Source organism: Pelecanus crispus, chromosome 19 (genome assembly GCF_030463565.1).
Source record: "Pelecanus crispus isolate bPelCri1 chromosome 19, bPelCri1.pri, whole genome shotgun sequence".
Taxonomy (NCBI): Eukaryota; Metazoa; Chordata; class Aves; order Pelecaniformes; family Pelecanidae; genus Pelecanus; species Pelecanus crispus.
The window spans coordinates 8,539,907-8,562,551 of NC_134661.1; the positions used below are offsets into that span (position 1 = coordinate 8,539,907).

At 69.1% G+C, this 22,645-nt stretch overlaps 1 protein-coding gene across 1 annotated transcript; it reads left to right on the forward strand.

Moving 5' to 3' along the window:
• Nucleotides 1-1,904: 1,904 nt before the first annotated feature.
• On the forward strand, nt 1,905-20,370 carry PHLDB1 (pleckstrin homology like domain family B member 1). Its single transcript, XM_075723232.1, is given in 29 exon segments — nt 1,905-1,961; nt 3,252-3,350; nt 3,803-3,926; nt 4,001-4,171; nt 6,130-6,255; nt 7,718-7,887; nt 7,889-8,143; nt 8,145-8,267; nt 8,269-8,832; nt 9,617-9,859; nt 9,932-10,069; nt 10,196-10,333; nt 12,401-12,529; nt 13,788-13,943; nt 14,048-14,158; nt 14,340-14,429; nt 15,043-15,165; nt 16,004-16,141; nt 16,670-16,822; nt 17,181-17,348; nt 17,685-17,801; nt 17,923-18,016; nt 18,212-18,256; nt 18,669-18,960; nt 19,068-19,158; nt 19,240-19,386; nt 19,542-19,761; nt 19,852-19,937; nt 20,204-20,370. Coding segments are annotated over 29 exon segments (4,509 nt in total). The 3' UTR covers nt 20,345-20,370.
• Nucleotides 20,371-22,645: the final 2,275 nt, after the last annotated feature.

Consider the following 22,645-nt stretch of genomic DNA (forward strand, 5'->3'; position numbering starts at 1 on the left):
GGGGAACGCTGGGTGCAGGGAAGCAGGGATGCGCGCCCTCCCTGACCCAAGCACGCGGCGGGCGTACCCCAGCCCGCGGAGAGCCCAAGGTGCGATGCCGGCAGGGCCTCAGCCGGAGCGCAGCTGTGCCGCGCCGCAGCGGTGCGGGACCGCTTCCCGGGAGCGCTGAGATCAGCGGGTGCGGCCGGGATTCCTCAGCTCCCACCAGAGCTGTCTGGCAGCTGGTTTACGGTGATGTTATTGCCAGGAGCGTTGCGTCGCCCCAGCAACCACGAAGCAGCCCCCGCCGCCCCTCGCCCGGGTGGGATGGGGCCGGCTGGGTCTCCTCTGCTCGGCATGGGGCAGCCCCGGGCTCGGATGCAGTGTCTGGGAGCAGGCTCCTCGCTCCCCACCGGCTTTGTGCCAGAGACGGGCTCCCCCTTCCCAGCTGCCGGCGGAAGGGCTGGTTGTTTACCGGGGCAGAGGGTGTGGGAAGGGGTAAGTGCGCCCTAAGCGCGTTAGCAGATGGGGAACAAGCAGGCAGCCAAGTTGGACGGAGGCTGCGACGCTGCGTGGTGCGCACCCGTTAGCTCGGCCGCTCCGGCTTCCTCCCGTGACTCACTCGGCTGTGGGTGGGGAGGAAAGGCCATGCCGTGGGATGCCGTGCGCCTGCCCCTTCTTGCACGCTGCATCCTGGACGGGGGGCAGCTGGGGCACCTTTGGGTGCCCTGCTCGCAGCAGGGTGCCAGGCTGCACTCCAGCGCGCCGGCACGGCCCTTTGCGAGCACGGGTCAGCTGGCCGTGCCCCGGCCAGCGGCACACAGCGCGGCTCCGGGGTCTGTCTGCCGGCTGCTGGCGACCGGCCACGCTGATGGGGTGCGAGGCAGGCCGGGCCGTGCCCAGGTTGGGTCTCGGTGGGCAGCAGCGGGTCAGGCAGAAGCGGACCCCCCGAGCACCCCTGCCCGCATGGGCTCGGGGCAGGCAGGCAGGACGCAGCCTGCGGGCAGCGGGGTGCAGGGGCTCCCCACGAACACGGTGGCGGTGGGGCAGCCTGTCCGTGTGCAGCCTGCCCGGCGTCAGCCCCGTGGCAGCAGGGCTGGGCGTCCTCCCAGGTGAGGCCTCTGCCTGCACCGGGAGAAGAAAGGGGCTTTTGTCCTCCGGGAGGCCGGGGCCGAGCGGGCAGGCCTCCGTGCAGGGGGCACAGGGGCCATGGGCTGTTTGGCGGTAACCGAGCCCGACCCCTTGGCATTTGCTGCCTTCGCCGCTTCCCACGGCGGGAACAAGCAGCGCGTTCTGCAGGCGGTGGCGGGAGAAGAAAGGCCGCCTTGTCCGCCCCAGCGGTGGGGCGCCGGCTGGCCGGGGCGGCCGTGCTCCCGCCCCGCATTCCTCCGGCAGAGCCGGCTGCAGAGGGGCTGCACCTCCACGAGGGACGGGCTGGGGGGACGGCAGGCGTCTCCTGCGTGGTGAGGAGCCAGGCGAGGGGCTCTGCTGGGGCGGAGGGCAATGCCAGGGGGCTGGGGGCTGTCAGTGGGCAGGGTGGGTGTCGGGGAGCAGACGGATGCTAGGGTCATCCTCTGGCTCACGGGCTGGCAGAGCTGCCTGTGGAGCAGGGGGTGCTGGGTGGAGCGAGTTTGGGCAGCAGGCGATGGACAGGAGTGGGGACGGATCCCCCGAGCGATGGGGTTAGGGGTCCCCCATGATGCTCACCCGGCCCCACCGGCACAGCCATGCTGGGAAGGGGTTAATACCAGCACAGGATCCCACCGTGGCCCCGCTCCCTTCCTAAGCGGCAGCCCAGCCCCTCCTGGCTTTTCCTCCTTCCCGGACATTGTGGTGGGGCCTGGGTGCAGGCAAGGAGCAGGGGCTCGGCTGGGCTGTGGGGTCTCCCGATGCCGGGAAGCGTGGCCCCCCTGCGCCCGGGGGACATGGGCACGCTGCCACGGAGGGTCCCGCTCGGTGCCCGGGCCAACGCCAGGTGGCAGGTAAGGGAAACTGGGGGGTCCCGCCTTGGCAGCTGGTGGGCAGCGGGGAGCTGCTCCTGACTACCGCATCTCTTCTTCCCCCCACCCCAGCCGAGCTGTCCCCAATCTTTTTGGGGTGCCCACGGTCCCCACGGAGCCCTCACTGTGGGGCGGCCGGCCCTGGCGTCACGCAGAGCCGCCCAGGCTCCATCCCAGTCCTGGATCCCACGCCTGGTGCTTTCCAGCATTTCATTTTTTCCGCAGTGTGTAATAGCCGCCCGCTCACCCCCGCAGCCGAGCCGGGGGGGGTCCCTTGCCCCATGGGGCACCAGGGCTGGTGGGACCGTGGGCGATGCTGCCGGGAGCCGAGCCCGGGCCTCCTCCCGCTGCCTGGGGACCAGCGTCCCTAACAGCGGTGGGAGCGCTCCCTGGTCCCGCTGCCCCAGCCTGCCCGGGAAGGGTTAAGCCGCCTTCGGCCAGGCCTGGGCGGAAGGGAGGGACATGAGGAGCAGCAGACGGTAAATTTAGTAACCCCGGAGCATCCCGGGCTGTGAGGGTGGCGTGAGTGCCGGGTGACGGAAATTGTTCCTCCCCGAGCTGCCTGTGTGGAGAACGGCGGTGGGTGGCCGCTCCCATGGGCAGCAGCCTTGCCGGCCTGGCGCGGGCGCATGTGCTGGCCAGGCAGGGTGCAGGCAGGGTGCAGGCAGGGCGGCAGCGCGCTCGGCTGGGCTTGCGCATCCTGAGGTGCTGCTGCTCCCCGGCTGTGCAGGAGCAAAGGTGCGTGCTCAGGTGCCGGGGACGGGCACTCATGGCATGTGTGGGTGTGCCAGGGCGTGCTGCGGGCCGTGCACGGGCAGGCAGGTGTTGCTGGGGACAGCTGGATGCTGTGCTCACATGTCCTTGTGCACCAGCGGCCATCGGGGTCTGGCTGCCCATCGCTCTTGGCTTTTAGGGCGTGCGTTTCCTACACCGCCTCCCCGAAGCCGAGCCAGCGTGCCAGCTCCTTCTGGTGCCGTGTTCCGTGCTGGCGCTCGGCAGGCGCGCAGGTTCCCCGGGGCCGACGGGGGCATGTGCCTCGCCAGGCAGGGATGCTCGCTGGCTTCGGGCAGCGGCTCCAGGGCTGGAGACAGGAGCTCAGGAGGGGAATCACCTTGTTGGCAAACGCCAGTTTGGGGTGGAGTAGGGTTTGCGAGGCTCGTGCTCAGGCTGCCAGACGTGCAGGCTGCCGGCAGGGATGTTCAGGAGGAATACAGCAGAGCCGTGCTCAGCGTGGTCACCTATGCTGACGTCCTCTGTTTCTCCTGGCAGCAGCCTGTGCCCGAGAACGCCTGGCGTCTCCGAGCAGGCACCATGGAGGCAGCCAGCAGGATCCCCGCCAGCCCAACCCGCAGAGTCCAGACGATCATCCAGGTGAGCGTGCGGGGCCGTGGGACCTCTGTCCTGCGGCAGGATGGGGATCCCGCCGGGAGCCCGTCTCCTCCACAGCCAGCCGTGCCACAGGCGGCCGGCGCTGCCCTCCGGCCTCTCTTCACCCCAATCCTATTAAGAGATAGGTGGCAAAGCCAATTGAGCTAAGTGGGTGGCAGCTCGGATCCTCTTAAACACAGCCCAAGCCCCGGGGATCTTCTCCTGCTCCCACAGGGGCTCACCTCTGCTCCCCGGGGCGGGCGGCATGGGCAGGAGGGAGCCCTCAGCTCCTGCGTCCCGCTGCTGGGCTGTCCTGCCTGCATGTGCCCGTGCCTGGGCATCGCTCCCTGCCTGCGTGTGCAGCTGCTTCCGAGCGGCCTGAGCCCGGCGGGCAGCGCAGGGGAGTGGGCTGCAGCCATGAGAGCTGCGAGCAGCCCTCCCCTCTGCTCCTGCAGAACAGCCCGCTGGACCTGATCGACACGGGCAAGGGGCTGAAGGTGCAGACGGAGAAGCCGCACTTGGTGAGCCTGGGCAGCGGCCGGCTCAGCACCGCCATCACGCTCCTGCCGCTGGAGGAAGGTGAGTGCTGGCTGCCAGGGGTGCCTGCGGGTGCACCGGCGGCAGGGACGCTGAGCCGCCCTCTCTGCCGGCAGGGAGGACCACCATCGGCACGGCCGCGAGGGACATCGTCCTGCAGGGCCCCGGGCTGGCACCCCAGCACTGCTACATCGAGAACACACGGGGGACGCTCACCCTGCACCCTTGCGGCAACGCCTGCGCCATCGACGGCGTCCCGCTTTGGCGGCCCACGCGCCTCACCCAAGGTAGGGGCAGCCTGGGCTCCTCCGGAGCAGGACCCGGCGTTCGCAGGCGGGGTTGTGCCGTCGGGTATCGGGGCTGTTTGCGGATCCGTCTGCGATTGCGCGGCCCAGCTGGGATGCCTCTTTGCCCCGGGGTGGGGACGTGCCGCATGCTGGCGCCGTTTGGGAACTGGCTTTGCCGTGTGCCCGGGGGCTGTGCAGCACATGAGATCGGGAGGGAGAGAGCGATTCCGGACGGACGGTGCCGGCGGGGCTTGGTCCTCGCCATGGCACCCATTTCCCAGACACCAGCAGAGATGCTGAGCCAGGTTTGGGAAGGGGAGATGAAGGAAAAAACCAACTCGGGGCATCGCTGCCGGGGCCCCGCCGCTGTGCGTGGCCGGAGGGGCTTGGACCCTGCTGTCCCCCGCCGCGGCGGAGCGTGGGCAGAGCCGTGGGGAGGCCCCCACGGCGTCCCCTCTCCCCGCACGGCCCCCGCCCCCTTTTGCACCCCGCTTGCCGGGGAGGACCCTCCGCCCGGGCGGCGGGGCAGGGTGAGGCCCGGCCCCCGCCGTCCCCGCCCGCCGCCCCTCCCCGGGGGCGGTGCGCGGCGCTGCCCGGGCGGCGGCGGCGGCGCGGTGAGTGCGGCGCGGCGCGGTGCGGGGGGGGCCACGCGTGTCCGCGCCGGGGGTGGGGGGGCGCGGGGGGGAGCGCTCCCTTCCCTTCGCGGGTTGCAAAGCCCCTTTGCCCCCCGCTCCCTGCACGGGCTGGCCGCGCTGCAGCCCCCCCCCGGCGCCTTCCCCCGCCTCTCCCCGGGGAGGGGGGACCCCACCCGCGGGCGTCCCCTCGGGACACAATGGGAGCCACGTGGCTGCCGGCGAAGGGGCGCGACGGCGCCGGGGGGGCCGAGCGCGGGGGGCCGGCGGTCCCGCGGTGCGAGTTTGGGGGGTGCGGGCAGGGCTCCTCCGGCCCCCCGCCCCGGCTCGGCGGCCGCAGGCAGGGTGGGCAGGCAGGGACGCCGCGGGGCAGGGGCAGCCTGAGCTCGGGGTGGGGGTACCCCGCTTTGCCGGCGTCACGCACGGCTCCGCCGGGGCCGGTACGCGGGGGAAGGCGTGGGTCGGTGATGCCCCAGCGCGGGGAGCCGCGGGGCTGGAGCAGCCATGGCCGGGCCAGGCGCTGGCATCGCTGCCTGGCAGGCAGGATGCTCTCGGCGAGCCGGGGGGCTGCGGCAGCTCCTGCCGGGGGGCACGACTCCTTCCCTCCCCGGCACCCAGACAAGGAACCCAGGCCCCCACGGCGGCGATGGTGTTCATCTGCACCGGCCTCTCGCTCGCCTTGCCTCGAGCCTGGGCTGCTGGCTGCTCCGAAAACCGCGTCCCCTCCGGCGAGGGATTTTCAGCTGCGGCTGTCGGTGCAGCGTGAGCCTCTCCCCGGGGCCCTGGCAGGCGCTTCAAAACGGGGTGTGCCTGCAGCACGGAGCCTTCCAGCCGCCCGCTGCTCCCCACTGCCGGCGCACAGTTCCCCGGCACCACGGGGAGCAGGCAGCACGCAGCCCTGCTCCCCCTTCCTGAGCCATCTTCCTCCCCGGCAGCCGCTCAGCAGCCTTCCCCCGAGAGGGCTGCTGCTTTGGGCCAAGAAGAGGCGCTTTGGGGCCGGGGACAGGAGCTGTCTTGTCTGCAGCTGGCAGCCGCGCAGGCCCTGGAGCGCCGCCAGCTCCCCCCCCGGCAGCGCAGCCCCCGGCAGGGACCCCAGCTGTGCCTGCGCCTGCGATGCGCTGCGCTGCCTGCAGCTGCCGGGGAGTGACCTGGATCGCAGCCTCCCTCCTCAAGCCTCCGCTGAGGGCGGGAGCCCGCTCCCCTCCTGGGGACGCATGGTAGGGCCAGGCAGCGCCCGGCTGCCTGCCTGCGCCGGCTCCTGCCTCGCTTCCCTCCGGCACCGCTCCGGCGTGGCCGGTGGCTGAGCCCTCTCCCCTCTCTCCCCAGGGTGCACCATCTGCCTGGGCCAGGCCACCTTCCTCCGCTTCAACCACCCTGCTGAGGCCAAGTGGATGAAGAGCATGATCCCGGCGGGGGGCAGGAGCCCAGCGACTCTCTACGGGCTGCCAGCAAGTAGGTGACCCCACTTCATCGCAGGCGGGGCGGTGGGGACTCCGGGGTGCTCCCTGTCCTACGCTGCCAGCCTTCCCGGTGTGCGATGCTCTCCCAGCCCTGTCCTGCCCTGGCTCCCGTGCTCGGGAGCGGGACTTGCACCTGGCCACGGATGTGCCGGCCGTTGACTTGTCGGGGCAGCTGCGCTGGCGTTTGTTAATGATTAATATCACCTTGGAAGAGGGTGATTGCGAGGGCGGCGAGGCAGGGCTCCCACCTCTGCCTAGCCTGGCCATGGCAGAGCTGTTGCCCGCTGGCCCGTGCCAGGGATGCAGGATGCGCAGGGCCCCCCCCCGGCTGCCTTGAAACCGGTGTTTACATGCTGGTGCGGCCATGCGGAGGCTGCGAAGGCCGTTTCCCTGGCTGCAGTCCTCCATCTCGCCGTCTGCTTATCTTGCTGTGTCTGCCTGTCTGCGGCGCCGATGGGACAAGCGCCTGCGCTGAGGTCCGGTGCCGCGCCCGGCTCCCGGGGATGTCCGAACCCCAGGCAGCCCTTCTCCCTGTCCCGACCGGCACGCCCTGGCACGGGGAGAGGAGCTTGGCAGCCTCCTCGTGCCACGTGTGTGCCGGGAAGTCAGCGCGCCCCGCAGCTGGGGGACGGGAGGAGGGACGTGGGGAGGTGTCGTGGCTGCAGAGCATCCTGCGACTGCGGAGCATCCTGCGGCCGCTGCCCGCGTGGGCCCGGCACGGTCCTGCTCTGCCCCACGGGACCGGGCGGGATGGCGCGGGCAAGGCTGCGGCACATCTCTCTGGGTGCGGAGGCACTGCTGGCCGCCGCGGGGGAGCCGCTGGGTGCCAGGGGGTGACGCAGCCTGGGTGGCACGCCGTCCTGGCCGGGCTCTGCGCCTGCCGCTATTAGCTCGTCCCCTGAGTGACAGGCACATCGGTGCTGTGCTGGGAGGACTGGGCAGCCTGGGCGGGGGGCACCCGGGCCAGGGGCACAGGCAGGCTGTGGGCGACAAGGCGGTGGGTCCGGACGCGCTGCCGGTCTGCGCTCAGCGCCTTTTGGCTGTCGCATCTCTGCCCCCCTCACTGGGGTGCCGGAGCGTGCCGGGGCCGGTGGCTGGTGGGGGCAGCTGCTCCCCAAGGGAGCGGGGCCCGGAGCTGCCAGCAGCGCAGGGATGTCGGGAGCAGCAGGGATGTCGGGAGCAGGCGGCTGGGCTGTGCTATCGGGTTTCTGTCTCCCTGGTGATGGGGCCAGCGGGATGCCGGCCTCCTCCCTGGCCTGGCTCCCCAGCGCGGGCGCGGGAAACGGTGAGCGGCGAACAGGCTCGGGGTGAGGGGGAGAGGAGCTGCAACCCGGCGCTGGCTCTGCAAGGCTGCGCGGAGGGGTGATGCAGGGCTGCTCCATGGGACCCCAGGCTGGGTAGGGGCTGCGGGGGGGTCCCGCCGCGCTGACGCCTGCTCCCGTGTCCCCCCACAGAGCCCGAGGCCCTGGTGAACGGCGGCCGCCAGCCGGCCGAGCGTGGGTGCCCCAGCCACAGCTCCCTCGTCAGCTCCATCGAGAAGGACCTGCAGGACATCATGGACTCGCTGGTGTTGGAGGAGCCGGCATCCCCCGGCGGCAAGAAGCCGCCCGCCCGCGGCCGGTCCCCCCCTGTCCCCCGTGGTGAACGGGGGCGGGCGTTGCCTCCTGTCCCCTCCGCCCAGCCCAGGGGCCACCTCGGGGGGCTCCAGCTACGAGAACACCTCTCCCGCCTTCTCCCCCCTCTCCTCCCCAGCCAGCAGCGGTGGCTACACCAGCCCCTCGCCCAGCAGCCAGGAGCAGGGTCCGGCCATGCCCCCCCTCGTCCCGCTCCGCTCCTCTAGCTACAACCACGCCGTGCAGCCGCCCCCCCAGCGCCCGCCGCCCCCCGCCCGGTGGGGGTCCTGGCGAGCCTTGGCCGGCCGAGAGGCTCGGGGACCACCGGGCAGGCAGCCCCCGGCTGACCCCCAGGGCGGCTCCACGGCCGCGGGCAGCTCTGCAGGAGCGGCCCCCCCAGCCCCTTTCGGGAGCCACGGGACCCCCTGGCTCCCAGCCGGCAGCCAGCTGGCAGGGTGGTCCCAGAGGCCCGGCTGCAGCCCCCTGAGAGCCCGCGGGCGGCCCGGAGGAACACGGAGAGCATGCGGGAGCTGCCCCCCCTGAGCCCCTCCTTGTCACGCCGGGCTGCCAGCCCCCGGGCAGCCCCTGACGCCCCCTCCCCACAGCCCCGGCTGGGCAGGGAGGTGCCCGGCAGCCCCCGCACCAGGCGCAAGGGCCAGGAGGAGCCAAGGGGTGCTGGGAGCCCCTCGCCCCCGCTGCCAGCAGAGACCCCCCTGCGCCGCCCCAGCTTCGGCTCCTGCTCGAGCCCGGCGTATGGGCTGGGCTCCCCAGCCATGCCCTCACCCCGGCAGAGCCCCCGTGCCACCAGGAAGGCCTCGGGGGACCTGCGGCCGCCGGTGGGGCCGCGGGAGCGCAAGAACAGCATCACCGAGATTAGCGACAACGAGGACGAGCTGCTGGAGTACCACCGGCGGCAGCGGCAGGAGCGGGTGCGGGAGCAGGAGATGGAGCGCCTGGTGAGACCTGGGGCCGGGCGAGGGGTTGTGTTGGAGCATGGGAGACGCTCTCTTTGCAAACGCCTTTCGGCTTTTGCTGCTTTAAACCCTGGCCCTTGCCTCTCGGGGATTTGCTGCAGCTGCCAGGCTCCCGGCTTATCTGGGGGGATTACGGCCAGGAGCTGCCGTCCGTGCACGGCAGCTCTCCGGGAGCACAAAGCCCCTGGCTCGCAGCAGCCCTGGGAAGCCCACGGGGTGGGCACAGCTCCGCGGGGCTGCCGGCTGAAATTGCAGTGCCCCTGGCTTTGCAAAACCGTCCACGTCTCATCCAGCCCCGCCGGGGCTGCGTCTGCCGGTGACGGTGCTGTGGCTTTGTGGGTGCTGTGTCTATATTTAGGGTGGATGGAGTTTTTATAGAGCCAGCAGCTGCCTGGGCGCGGTTTGCCCCGTGCATCTGCCGCTCCTGGGGGCTGTGCCACTGGAGCCCTGTTTGCTCAGCCCTGACTCACGCCTGGCACGGGCGGCCTGAGTCACTGCCTGGAAATAGCGGAGGCACTCAGCGGCCGGCGCTGCTGCCTGTAATTAGTCCGTCTCCAGCTCCCGGCACGTCGTGTGCCTGGCTCTGGCGTGGGGTCGGGGCAGGCTGCATCGGGCTTTGCAATGTCCCCAGCCCATCCCAGTGTGCGGGCAGGGCAAGGAGCGAGCCCGCATCCCGGCACCTGCTGTCGGCACAGGGTCCTGCGGGCTCTGGCGGCGGTGTGTGCCGGGTCGGGATGGGCACCGCGCTGACTGTTCTTCCCCGCAGGAGCGGCAGCGCCTGGAGACCATCCTGAACCTCTGCGCCGAGTACACCAAGACGGACGGTACCGAGCCGGGCGACGTGCACCGGCTCCTGGCTGGCGACGTGGATGCTGGCCAGCGGGTGCCCAGGGGTGCCATGGCTCTGGGCCGTGCCGCCAAGGAGCTGCGGCAGAGGGAGAGCCTGGAGAGGTCAGACGAGGAGAACCTGAAGGAGGAGTGCAGCAGCACCGAGAGCACCCACCACGAGGTGAGGGGATGGCCATGTCGTACCATGCCGTGCCACGCCATGCCGCGCTGTGCCAACCTGCCCTCTCCGCAGCACGAGGAGCTGGCGGGCCCCCGGGCCAAGGAGGCGCAGCGGCTGGAGGAGGAGCGTGCCAGCGTGCTTGGACGCCTGGACCAGCTGAAGGGCCGCGTCAAGGAGCTGGAGCAGCAGCTGCAGGAGACGTCGCGAGAGGTGAGGGAATGGGGCACCCCGCAGGGTCCCCTGCGGCTCGCTGCCCTCACCAGCCAGCGCCCGATCCCGTGGGCATGAGCCGGATCCAGCCAGGGCAGCCGTCCTGATGCGGCTGTGCCCGTCCAGGCGGAGATGGAGCGGGCGCTGCTGCAGGGCGAGCGGGAGTCGGAGGCGGCGTGGCTGCGGCAGGAGCAGGAGGCGGTGCAGCAGCTGCAGGAGAAGCTCTCCAGCCTGGACGCCAGCATCCGGAAGGAGCGGGACAAGGTAAGCCCCGGGGCAGGTCTCCCCCAGCGTGGGCTGTGCCGTGCCCAACCTGGTGCTTGCAGCCGGTGCCGTGGTGCCCCGTGCTGCAGCGTTGCAGCCGGTGCCGTGGTGCCCCGTGCTGCGGCGTTACCCTGGGGACACGTTTTTCTGTCCCCGGGCTCTGTGGAGGCATCAAGGAGCATCCCCTCTGGGTTCGTGTTGTCTGGGGTCTGTCTGTCTGTCCATCCACCTGGGACTGGTCCCACAGCCCTGCCGCAGGAGGCAGGGCTGACGCTTGGGGTGTGTTTCGGATGCCGTCCATTGCGCTAGCGGGGTCTTGCAGGGAGGCTCTGTGGCGCGGGGCTTTCCCGGGCGGCTGCTGCCTGCAGGGCAGCACCGACCCTAGGGTAGGGGCCTCGGCGCTTGCGGTGAGTGCCCCTGCTCCGCTGCCCATCGGGGCATCTTCACGTGTGATGGCGGCCACCACTGTAGCATCCAGCTTGCTGGAGGTGGCCGGGAAATGGCTGTGGGTGTTTTGCTTGGCTCGGTGGCTGAAGAGAGGTTGTGGCCCCCTTCCCCTGGCATCGTCTTTGGTGCAGTTGCTGCCGTGATCTGCCAGCTGTGCCCAAAGGCAGCCATGCCGCTGCGTGCGTGGCACGCTCGTCCCGGATGCTGGTTGCCGGCCATCCTGCAGCCTTGCAGGCAGCGTGGCACGGCCCTGGGTGAGCCGCCAGGACCTGGCTCCCCACGGTCTGAGGCCGGCATCCCCGTGCAGCCTATGCCTGCGTCTTGCCAGCGGCTCTGTGCCACCACGATGCAGTGCCAGCGTGCCTGGGGGTCTGGCTGGCCCCGTGGCCAGAGGTGCCCATGCTGTTTGGTTGCCCGTGGCCGGGCAGAGCTGCCATCTGCGCCTGCCAGCTGCGTCCCAATGGCGTTTGGGGTTTTTGTTCTGGTTTGGGTCTTCCAGCCCTTTGCAGGTGTCTTCTCTAGGCAGGGGCAGCCTCGTGCAGAGGCAGGAGAGGAGCACAGGGAAATCCCCCTCCCAGTCTCTCTGCTGTCCTAACCACCCGCTTTCCTAACCAGCCTGCACTAATTGCACTAATGGTGCCTGCTCCGAAGTCTGCTGTCGCCTCTGACTTCTCTGCATGCCCAGGAGCTGCCTGGGTACCCTACAGCCCCTGTCCCAGGGCGCCCATCTGTGCCAGCCCTGTCTCCCCCCCAGTGCGTCCCCCCGTGTCCCTTTGCATGGGTCCCCCTGTCTCTGCGCTGCCGCAGCATGGAGCGGGGTTTCTTGCAGCGTGCATTTCCCAACGCCTAGCCCCCATATGGGGCTGCCAGACCTGCGGGAGGTGATCCCCTTTGCCAGCCCTGTGTCGCCGGCCTCCGTCGTGCTGCTCCTGCAGCCATGGGAGGGAGGGTTGGGGACGCTTTCCCCTTCTCCCAGGGCCAGGAGTGAGGGTCTGCTCTGCCGCTAACTCGGCGCAGCCCCGGCAGCAGGGTTGGACCTCAGTCTCCTGTTTGCATTGCCGTCCCACAGGCAGCCCTCTCCTTCCGATGGAGAGGGGTGGTCCGTGGTCCCTCAGCCTGCATGCAGGACCTGCTGTGCTTAATTGGCAGCGTCCCGGATGGCGAGCATCAATTAACAAAGCTAGTTAGCGGTTGTTCAGAAGGCACGCATGGTGCAGCTGTTTGCAGGATTGGGATGACTTTATCCATGCTGTAAGCATCGATCTTTTCGCTGCCCGTAAGTGGGTTTTCAGCATGGAAATGAGAGGCTGAAGTCGAGGGCTGGCCGTAACCCCTCTAACACCGCCCAGCCCAGGTCCCCATGGCTGTTGTTCTCTCAACCCATCCGCAGATGCCGTGATGCTCCTCCCCACAAGACCCCTCTTTCTCCAGCTGAGCCCCTCTCTAACACTGCAGCTTCTGCATGGCGCGGATTTGAGAAGTGTGTTTTTTCTCTCTCTCTCTCTTTTTTTTCCTTTCCTTTTTTTTTTTCCCCGTTTCTTTTTTTCTTTTCTTTTCTTTTCTTTTTTTTTTTCCCCTTTTCTTTTTTTTTTGTTTTGTCTCGTTCTCCCCCTGATTCAGGAAAGGGCAAAGGTTGATGCTGAAAGGAAGGAGCTAGAGCAACTCCGGGCGCTTTACCATGAGTCGAAGAGCCACCTTGATAAGTGCCCCGAGTCAATGCGGGAGCAGTTGCGGGAGCAGATGCGAAGGGTCAGTGTCTCTCCCCAACCCCTCCCGGACCATGGCCCACCTCCCTCCGCTCCAGCTTAGGCCAGCTCTTCCCCGCCAGCCGGGGCTGCACTGGGAGCGTCGCACCTGGGCTGGAGGCGGCTGGCGCCGGGCACCGCCGTCCTGGTAAGCTTGCCGCTCGCCCGGGCCCGGGGCGCGGTGCTGGCTCGTCAGAGCGCGGGGCCGCCTCCCGCCGCAGAGCCGCCGTGCTCCCCTGCACCGGGCAGGGCACGAGCACGGATCCTGCCCTGCGGAGGAGGGCAGGCTGGGGAGCCTCGGGGACTGCCGGGTCCTCCTGTGTCCAGTTCCAGCTATTTCCCATGGGCGTTTGTTTACATGGTGCCGTCGGTTTACGTTACTGTCGGTCCGCAGCATTTTTTTCCCTTTATCTGGTATTTTCCGGTGGTGGCTGACCTTCCCCAGCCCGTGGCCAGTGCCTGGCCAGCCCTCACTGTGCAGATAAACCCACCTTGCTGCAGCCTCCTTGGGGCAGGCACCCCCGTGTTGGGTGCGGGTCCCGGCATGCGATGGGCAGAGACGGCAACGAGGTGGTTACAGTGCATGGAGCTCCCGGTAGCCACCACGCTGGTGGTGCCGTGCCGTGCCACAAAAGTGACGGCTGCCTTGCTCCCGGAGCAGGGTGAAACGCGTCCCCGTGCGGTGCAATTGCTGCCGGGATGGCAGCGGCAGAGCCTGAGCCAAGTGCTGCCGTGCGCTGTCGGTGCTTGAAGGCTGGGAGGGCACGCAGGCGTCTGCCTGGCACGGTGCTCGTCCGTGGGGGCTCTGCCGCCCATCGGCTTGGTGATGCAGGGATGCCTGCCGGCGGTTATGCCGGCGCGTGGCGTTTTGGCACCCAGCAGGGCACAGCGCCGTCCGGGACGCTGTTCAGCGTGGGCAAGCTACTCTGCGAGGGCTGGGTGAAGCCCCCGGCCATGGCAAGCATCTCGTCTCGCTGGGGGTGACAGCTGTGACCTGGCCGGTGCCTGGTGCATCCATCACCTTCTCCAGCTGGGCAGATGTTGCCGGTGTCTCCCTTGTCACTGGCGCCGAGCAGGAGGGAAAGCTGCCTGCTTGTCCGCACAGGGCGCCGGGGACAGGCTTTGCCACGGGTTCCCGTTCTCAGCCAGCACCAGTGGGACGTGGGGGCACGGCAGGAGGTTTCACTGCGGGAGACCTGCCCGCGGGATGCGGAGGTGCCTGTCCAGAGGGAGTGATCCGCCGTGCCCTTGTGTGTCCGAAGGAGGCGGAGGCGCTGGAGACGGAGGCCAAGCTGTTTGAGGACCTGGAGTTCCAGCAGCTGGAGCGGGAGAGCCGCCTCGAGGAGGAGCGCGAGGTGCGGGGCCAGCAGCTCCTGCAGAGCCGGGCCGAGTGCCACCGCAGCATCGCCCGCAGGAAGGTAGGGGCAGAGGGGGGTGGCAGGTCTGGTGCGGCTGGGCTGCAGCCCCGGCTGAGCCCCGTGGCTCGCCGGTGGCCAGCTCATCCCCACTGCCTGCTCCCCAGGAGCGGGTGGCTGCTCTGGACGCCCAGGCTGCCCAGATCCGGCTGCAGAGCTCCCAGGAGGCTGAGCGCCTGACCAGGGAGAGGAACGGTGTCCTGCAGCTCCTGCAGAAGGTAATGCTGCGACTGGGGGGGTCGGCATGCGCTCCCTGACCCTGGGGGTGCCTGAGGCAGGGGATGAGATTGCGCCGGCTCTTGCCAAGGTGCTGACAGTCGGGGTGAGCCTGGGGGAGACTGGCCACAGGCTGCCAGTAACCTTCATCTGCTTCTGCTCTCGCTGTTGCCCCGTGCTCAGGAGAAGGAGAAGCTTGTGTCTCTGGAGAGGCGATACCAGCTCGTCACGGGCGGCAGGAGCTTTCCCAAAATGTCCTCAGCTCTCAGAGAGGTAAGTGGGGAGAGGGGGTTACGGCCCCCAGGGCTGCTCTCCTGCCACCCCCAGCCGCTATCAGCTGGAACAAGCCTGGTGCACTGCAGGCTCTGTTCTGCAGTGGCTCCTGTGCTCCCAAGTGCCGTATGGCTGGAGCCGGGTACTCCCGGCCACTCAGAGCCTCTCCGCGGGCTGCAGGGGCCATTGCCAGGGTGGGAGGGAGGGAGACAAAACTTAACAGAGCCGGGCTTGGGAGCAGCCGGAGCCCCAGCGCAGTCCAGGCTTTTAGCTGGCGGCTTGGCAAGGGCTGCGAGTGCCCATGAGGGAAGGGCCCAGGGCAGGCACTACCTGGGGTCCTGTCCTTGCCGGAGAGCAAGCGTGGGGCTGTCATGGTGCTGGTACGGGGGGCTCCTTCCAATTCATGTCCAAAGTCTTTTAGGTGGGAGCAGGTCGCCCCGTTGCCCTGCTCGTGGCTCTGAGCGGGGAGCCAGAGGGTGCCCTCGGGGACCGAGGTGCTGGGGACAGGGGCAGGATGGCAGAGTCCCCTCACTCCTGCCTGCAGCAGGGCTCCCACTGCTGCCACCTTGCTGCCCGTGCCCACCTCGCCTACATGATCTTTACCCTCCAACAGGAGACCCTCCATATCTCAGAGCCTTATGAGCTGTTGGAGGGAACTAAGCCCCTGAGCCCCCTGCCAGCAGCAGCTGCCTCCTTAGCTTCTCCTGCCGCCCGCTCCTACCCCAAGGCACAAGAGGTAACGGGACTAACTGCACGTGCTTGCTCGCTTGCCCCCTCCTTGGCCCAGCCGCTGCCGGACCCCTTACGCGGACTAACGTCACCTTCGGGCAGCAGGGCATCCCCGCAGCAGCACGCTGAGGTGGCACGGCTGGGGCATTTCTCATTTAGCTCTCTGGCGGCTGTGCTCATTAACGCCCCGATTTCAGGTGCTCTTCTGAGCCCGCCGGGCATCCCGGCTCCCGCTGCCACCCTCAGTTTTAACCCCGGCGCGTTGCCGTGTGGCATGGGCATCCCTGCGCTTCCCCCTTGCCCGCCGCTTACCTGCTGGCTGGGCACCTCCTGACAGCATCCTTTAGGGTCCTGCTAGCCTGGCCTCCCCCCAAAAAAGAGCAAAACCCCGGCTTTAGCATGTTTGGTTCAGAAAGGGTGAGGAAGTGGATTTTAAGCTGTCTCGGAGCAGCTTGAGATGCCTCAGCCGGTGCTGTTGCACCAGGGAGGGCTGGTGCCCGGGGACCCTGGTGGACCCCGAGATCTGGGCGATGGAATGGCTGAAGGTGCCTGGGGCCTTGGCAAGGCAGGCTGCAGCCCTCTGTCCCCAGCCTGCACTCAGCAAAGCTGTGGCTGAGGCAGGAGCGAGGCGGCGTGCCGGGACGCCCAGCTCAGCCCCCCGGCTCCCCACGTGGTGCTGCGCACCGAGGCAGCCACAGGCAGGGAGGGCAGCGAGGCAGGGAAGGGCTGGGCAGGCGGCGGTGGGGCACGCGCGGCGGGGAGATTTGCTCCCGCTTTGCAGTCGGCGCCGTGATGCCAGCGCATGGGTCTAACTCTCCTCCTTCTCCTCCGCCATGGATTTCTAGGAGTACATGAGGCTGTCTGACGTTTTCAGGTTCTGCAGCAATGCGCACGGCCCCAGCCCGGACACTAAAGCTTCTGCTGCTGCCTCTGCTGCCGCTCAGCGCTCTATCTTGCTTGCTGTACCTCCCGCAGCCGACGAGGTACCCGCTCCAGAGCATGCTCGGGTTTGCTCCCTTGGGTTGCCCGCCGCATCCCGGGCAGCGAGGATGCTGCAGACCACGTGGCCTCCCCGTGTGCCTTGGTGCTCGGAGCCCACCTCTCTCTTGGGCTGGGGGATTTGTCCAGCTGCAGCTGAGCAGGGAGCAGAGGCTGGAGCCGCCCGGTCTCCTTGCCGGGGAGCGCTTCTTGCCTGCTCCAGACGGGCTTTGCTCTCTGGGGCGGCAGCAGCGGGGCTGGGGAGCAGAGCGGGTGCCCAGCGGGCCAGGAGGGCGGCCCTGTGCCTGTTGGACCCAGTCCTGGCCACTGGTCCCGGGCGAGGAGGACGCAGAGCAGGTGGGGACCTGACCCGGTGCCCAGCACCCTGGACGGCGGGCAGCACCAGCTGCCCTTCCTCCTGGGGGCACGGCACCCTCTTTTTGGGGGGCTGGAGCCGCTTGCTTGTTCCCCTGTGCTTGCCTACCCTTGCTCAGAGCCTCTTCTCCCAGTTTAATCTGCTTTTCTCTGCCCAGTACGTGACCGTTGAGCAGCTCTCGGGCATCCTGGGCGGCCTCCATGCCCCTGCTGCTTCCTGCCTGGGCTGCGCCCCTCCGGCTCCTTCATCCTCAGGCTGCGCTGCTCCTCCTCCTCTTCCGTCTCTCTCTTCTCCCTCCATCTCTGCAGAGGTTCGTGCCCCATTTCCCTCCCTCCTTCCCCGTGTTCTCCCTGGGAGGTGATGGGGATGCACGGGAAGGGGTAAGCTGCAGATGAGGCCGAGCGGCAGCCTGCCCGGCGCAGGGCAAGGGGTCTCTGTGCCCTCCCGGCGCTTGCATCGGCTCTCACCGGCCCCGTGAGCAGCAAGGGGGTCCCGGAGCTGCCGGGACTCAGCCAGGCAGTGCCTGGGTCCCCCGGGGGGCTGCAGGTCCCGTTCTGGGGGGGTGGTGAAGGCACAGGCAGGGATGCTCCGACCTCTCTATCTCTGTGCGTCTGTCCGTCTCACTGCATTTCGCCCTCCCTCCTTCCTCACACGGCGTCTCTCTCCAGATGGAGCAGCAGCTGCCGGGGGGCCCCGTGTGGCTCCCGGCTCTTGATTTAGAGAAGTGGTACCAGGAGGTCATGGCTGGCTTTGAGACCTCCTCCTCCTCTGTCTCTCCTCCTTCTTCCCCTCCTCCGCTTCCAGCTAAAGCTCACTCCTCTCACAAACCTCTCCAGGTAATCCCAGCTCCCTGCTGCTGGGGCTCAGGCTTTGGTGCTGCCGGCTGTGGCGGGAGCCAGGCAGTGCCGGGATGCTCCTGCCGGCTCCACACCCTGGGTGCTGCCAGGCACCGGCTGCCGCAGTGGGCAGGGGCAGAGCAGACCCGCAGCGGGCAGCACGCCTGGGGCAGGCAGCCACTGCCTCCTCTTGCCTGCACCCCTGCCAAGACAGCACCGACATGGGGGCAGGGTCTGGGGAGGGGACGCTCAGCCCTGCCGACGGCCGAGCCATCAGTCCAGGGGGAACTTTTGCAGCCCTCCGTGCCCCTCTTACCTCTACGTCTGTGTGCCCAGGTCTATCGTGCCAAAACGGAGAGTGACACTGGTGCCCTCACCCCTCGGATGAAGAGCGTGACCCCCTCGTCCTCACAGCTCAACCTCTCCGTGCTGGGTCGCAGCCCCTCGCCCAAGGTACGGCTGTCGGCGGGAGCCGGGCATCACACAGCCCTGGCCACCCCGGCCACGTCTCCCACGTGCCCGGTGCCAGCCCCCATCCCCATCCCCGCAGCTGACCGCTTGCCGTCCTGCCCAGGGCCCCCCGAGCCCGGCCAGCAGCCTGCCCCGCAACCTGGCAGCCACGCTGCAGGACATCGAGACCAAGCGCCAGCTGGCCCTGCAGCAGAAGGGTAAGCTCCAGCTCCGTGCCCCAGCGCTGCAGGGTGGCGGGACTTTGGGTGACGCTTCCCCCGCTGCCACTTGGGCGATGGAGAAAGGAGCCCGGCCGAGGTGGTGCTCCGGCAGGACGCAGTGCCTCTCTCACGGTCTCTCGCTTTCCCCCCCTCTCTCCCTCCCAACCCCTCTGCCCGACGGCGTGTCTCCAGCTGAGCCACTCCCAGCAGAGCCCTTGCAGCCGGGCGATCTACCAGGTAGAGACGTGGGGCCGCTTGGACTGCCTAGAGCAGCCCGGACGCAGCGGCATGGCTGTTTGCTGGCACCTTCCGTCATGCATAGGAGGGGCATGACCAGCCCAGGACCCCGGGTGCCTCTCGGCGTCCGCTCAGGGACAACCCTGTGCATCCATAACCCACTAATGCTTTGCCCAGCCTGCTCCTGCCAGCCTGGCGCATGTGCCCCCCTTGGCTGCTCAGGCCCCCTCCTTCTGCCCGGGTGGATGCTGCTTGCCGTGCTCGCCAGGGAGTTGTGACAGCGGCTCCCACCATCCCTCCCCGGCTCCAGCAGCGCCTGCAGTGTCTTCTGCCCGTGCCGTCCCCTGGCCCGCCGTGGCATGGCTCTGAGCGCGGCATGCTCAGTCATCGTCATCTTCTTCCCGCGGCGCAGGTCAGCAGGTGATCGAGGAGCAGAAGCGGCGGCTGGCGGAGCTGAAGCAGAAAGCGGCCGCTGAGGCTCAGTCCCAGTGGGAAGCTCTGCACGGGCAGCCCCCCTTCCCTGCCGCCTTCCCCCCACTCGTGCATCACTCCATCCTCCACCACCACCGTCCCCACGGTGTCGGGCCCCGGGCTGAGGAGCTGGACCACGCGTACGACACCCTCAGCCTGGAGAGCTCAGACAGCATGGAGACCAGCATCTCCACCGGCAACAACTCTGCCTGCTCGCCCGACAACATCTCCAGGTAACCCCAGGGCCAGCTCCCGTGGCCAGAGGCACAGCCAGCTCCGCGGGCCATGCCACGGGCTCGAGCTCCTTCCCGCTGGGATGGCAGCTGCGGCTGTCTTGCAGTGCCAGTGGGATGGAGGCGGGGAAGATCGAGGAGATGGAGAAGATGCTGAAGGAGGCACAGGCGGAGAAGTCGCGGCTGATGGAGTCCCGGGTGAGTGGGGGCACCGGCGTCACGGCTCGCTGGGGAGCGAGTCCCCGATCCCCGGGGCTGAGCACCTGCGTGTGCCAGCAGGAGCGGGAGATGGAGCTGCGGCGGCAGGCGCTGGAGGACGAGCGCCGGCGCCGGGAGCAGCTGGAACGCCGGCTGCAGGACGAGACCGCGCGGCGGCAGAAGCTGGTGGAGAAGGAGGTCAAGATGCGGGAGAAGCACTTCTCGCAGGTGCGGGGCGGGCTGCACCCTCCGGCACAGGGTCCCCTTTCCCAGCCCGGCCGGCCAGGCAGATCCAGCTCCTCGCCAGTGTCCCGGGGTCCCGGTGGGGAGACGCGGCTCTCGCCGCTGCCGGCGGGCTCTGCAGGGCTGTGTTGCTTTTCCAGGCTCGTCCCCTGACGCGGTACCTCCCCATCCGGAAGGAGGATTTTGACCTGCGGTTGCACATTGAGTCCTCGGGCCACAGCGTGGACACCTGCTACCACATCATCCTGACAGAGAAGATGTGCAAGGGCTACCTGGTCAAGATGGGCGGCAAGATCAAGTCTTGGAAGAAGCGCTGGTTCGTCTTTGACCGCATGAAGCGCACCCTCTCCTACTACGTGGGTGAGTCCTTGTGCGGCCCCGTGCCATTGCCCCCTCCCCGTGCCATCGCCCGCAGCGCCGCGGTCGACACAGGTTCCTTCTCTCGGGCAGATAAACATGAGACGAAGCTGAAGGGCGTCATCTACTTCCAAGCCATCGAAGAGGTTTACTACGACCACCTCCGCAGCGCGGCAAAGGTGAGCGGCGGGTGCTGCCGCTGCCTTGGTGCCTGCCGGGACCACCCACCATCGCCGTCTGTCCCTCCCTGCATCACCTTCGGCCGCGCAGGCAGGAGGCAGCGGGGCAGCTCATGCTGGGGATGCCCCCAGCGTGGTCCCTAATGGTGCCAGCTCCTTGGGGTGCCGACAGCGGGCCCTGGTGCTGAGCTTTGCAGGGGGCAAAGGGGAGCACGCCGCTGCTCAAGGGGACCAGAGCCCTGACCCTGTCCCGCTTCCCTCCCCAGAGCCCCAACCCGGCGCTCACCTTCTGCGTCAAGACCCACGACCGCCTCTACTACATGGTGGCCCCCTCGGCTGAGGCCATGCGCATCTGGATGGACGTCATCGTCACCGGGGCAGAGGGGTACACCCAGTTCATGAACTGAGGGGGGGAGGGGGTGCTGCGCACCCCAGGGCCACCAGCTTGACGGACTCCTGAGCAGCCCCAGCAGCGCGGCTCTCCCGGGATGGGCCGCGCTCGCTGCTGCGTCCCGCGCCAAGGCGGTGGAGCCGCACCGTGCCCTGCGCGCCATGCGGCACCGAGCAGCGCCTGCTCAGCCATTGGAGTTTGGGGTTTTTGGTGGTGTTTGGTTTTTTTTTGGTGGTTTTTTTTTTTTTTTTTTTAACGCTGACTTTTTAAAAACAAAATTTATTGGAAACGTATCATCAAAGTGCTGAAACGTAAAAAGCTGCCAAAGAGCTGCTGGTGCCGGAGCTTTGTGCGGCCGGGAGGGGCTGGGGGTCAGACCCGTGCCCGTAGGCGCTGCTGCGGGGGCCGGGGAGGGGCGGGGCCCGGGGAAGGGGCGGGGCCGAAGGGGCGGGGAATGGGCGGGGCCAGGACCCGAGGCAGAGGCGGGGCCCTGCGCAGGGGCGGAGCCGAGTTGGGGCAGGGGCGAGGCCAGGGGCGGAGCGGAGAGTGAGGCAGGGGCGGGGCCCGGGGAAGGGGCGGAGCTCGGGCGGGCGCAGGGGCGGGGCCCGGGGGCCAGGGGTGGGGCCAGGAACAGGGACAGAAGCGGGGTCGGGAAGCGGCGGGGCAGGGACGGGACGCGGGGAAGGGGCAGACTGGAGCCCGGGGCAGGGTCGGGGCTCGTGGAAGCGGCGGATCGGGGCCCCGGGAGAGGCGGGGCCCCAGGAAGTGGTGGAGCGGGGCCCGGGGAAGGGACAGAGGCGGGGTCAAGGGTCGGTGCAGGGGCGGGGCCTGGGGAAGGGGTGGGGCCAGGAGCGGGGGCAGAGGCGGGTCCGGGCCAATGGGCAGGGCCAGGAACTGGTGCAGGGGCGGGGCCCGGGACAGAGGCGGAGCCCAGGGAAGGGGCGGGGCCAGGGGCTGGTGCAGGGGCGGGGCCCGGGACAGAGGCGGAGCCCAGGGAAGGGGCGGGGCCAGGGGCTGGTGCAGGGGCGGGGCCCGGGACAGAGGCGGAGCCCGGGGAAGGGGCGGGGCCCGGGGCCGGTGCAGGGGTGGGGCCCGGGACAGAGGCGGAGCCCGGGGAAGGGGCGGGGCCAGGGGCCGGTGCAGGGGCGGGGCCCGGGACAGAGGCGGAGCCCAGGGAGGGGGCGGGGCCAGGGGCTGGTGCAGGGGCGGGGCCCGGGACAGAGGCGGAGCCCGGGGAAGAGGCGGGGCCAGGGGCTGGTGCAGGGGCGGGGCCCGGGACAGAGGCGGAGCCCGGGGAAGGGGCGGGGCCAGGGGCTGGTGCAGGGGCGGGGCCCGGGACAGAGGCGGAGCCCGGGGAAGGGGCGGAGCGGAGAGTGAGGCAGAGGCGTGTCCCTGGAAGGGGGGGGTGGGGGGCACGGTGCAGAGGTGGGACCCGGGGAAGCGGTGGGGCCGGGATGGGGCACGGGGCAGGATCGGGGCTCGAGGAAGCGGCAGAGCGCGGCTCGGGGCAGGGGCGGGGCCCCGGGAAGCGGCGGGGTCGGTCCGGGGCAGGGGCGGTGCCTGAGGCAGAGGCGGGGTTCGGCTAATCCGGGGGATGTGTGTGTGTGTGTGTGAGAGATGTTGTTGGATGGGGAGTGAGGCAGGGATGAAGGCCGGGGAAGGGTTGAGGCTCCTGGAAGCGGCGGAGCGAGGCTCGGGGCAGAGGCGGGGCCCCGGGCAGAGATGGACCGGCGTGGTGGTGGGTTGATGGTTGGACTGATGAGCTTAGAGACCCTTTCCAGCCTTAATGATTCCTAGTTTTTGCTTTCAAGTTAAAAAAAAAAAAAAAAAAAAAAAAAAAATCCAGTCATCAAGCTAGGAAACATGAAATCAATTATTACTCTTCCCTTAAGTGGTTTAATGGTAGTCTTGGCAGCGTTAGGTTAATGGTTGGACTGGATGATCTTAAAGGGCCTTTCCAACCTAAACGCTTCTGTAAGTGTCAGAGCGCCCAGGAAAGGGGCAGGGCCCGGGGCAGGGGTGGGGGCGGGGCAGAAGCAGGGGCGGGGCCGAGGACCGGGCAGAGGCGGAGCCCAGGGCAGGGGCGGGGCCAGGACGGGGCAGGGGCGGGGCCAGAGGCGGGGCAGAGCCGGGGCGGGGCCAGGGGCGGTGCCGTGCTGGGGAAGGGGCAGGGGCGGAGAAGGGGCAGAGCCCAGTGCAGAGGCGGTGCTAGGCCCCGGGGGAGGGGCGCAGCCCGAGGCCGTGGAAGCGGCGGATCGGGGCTCGGGGCAGAGGCGGGGCCCCGGGAAGCGGCGGAGCGGGGCCCGGGGAAGGGGCA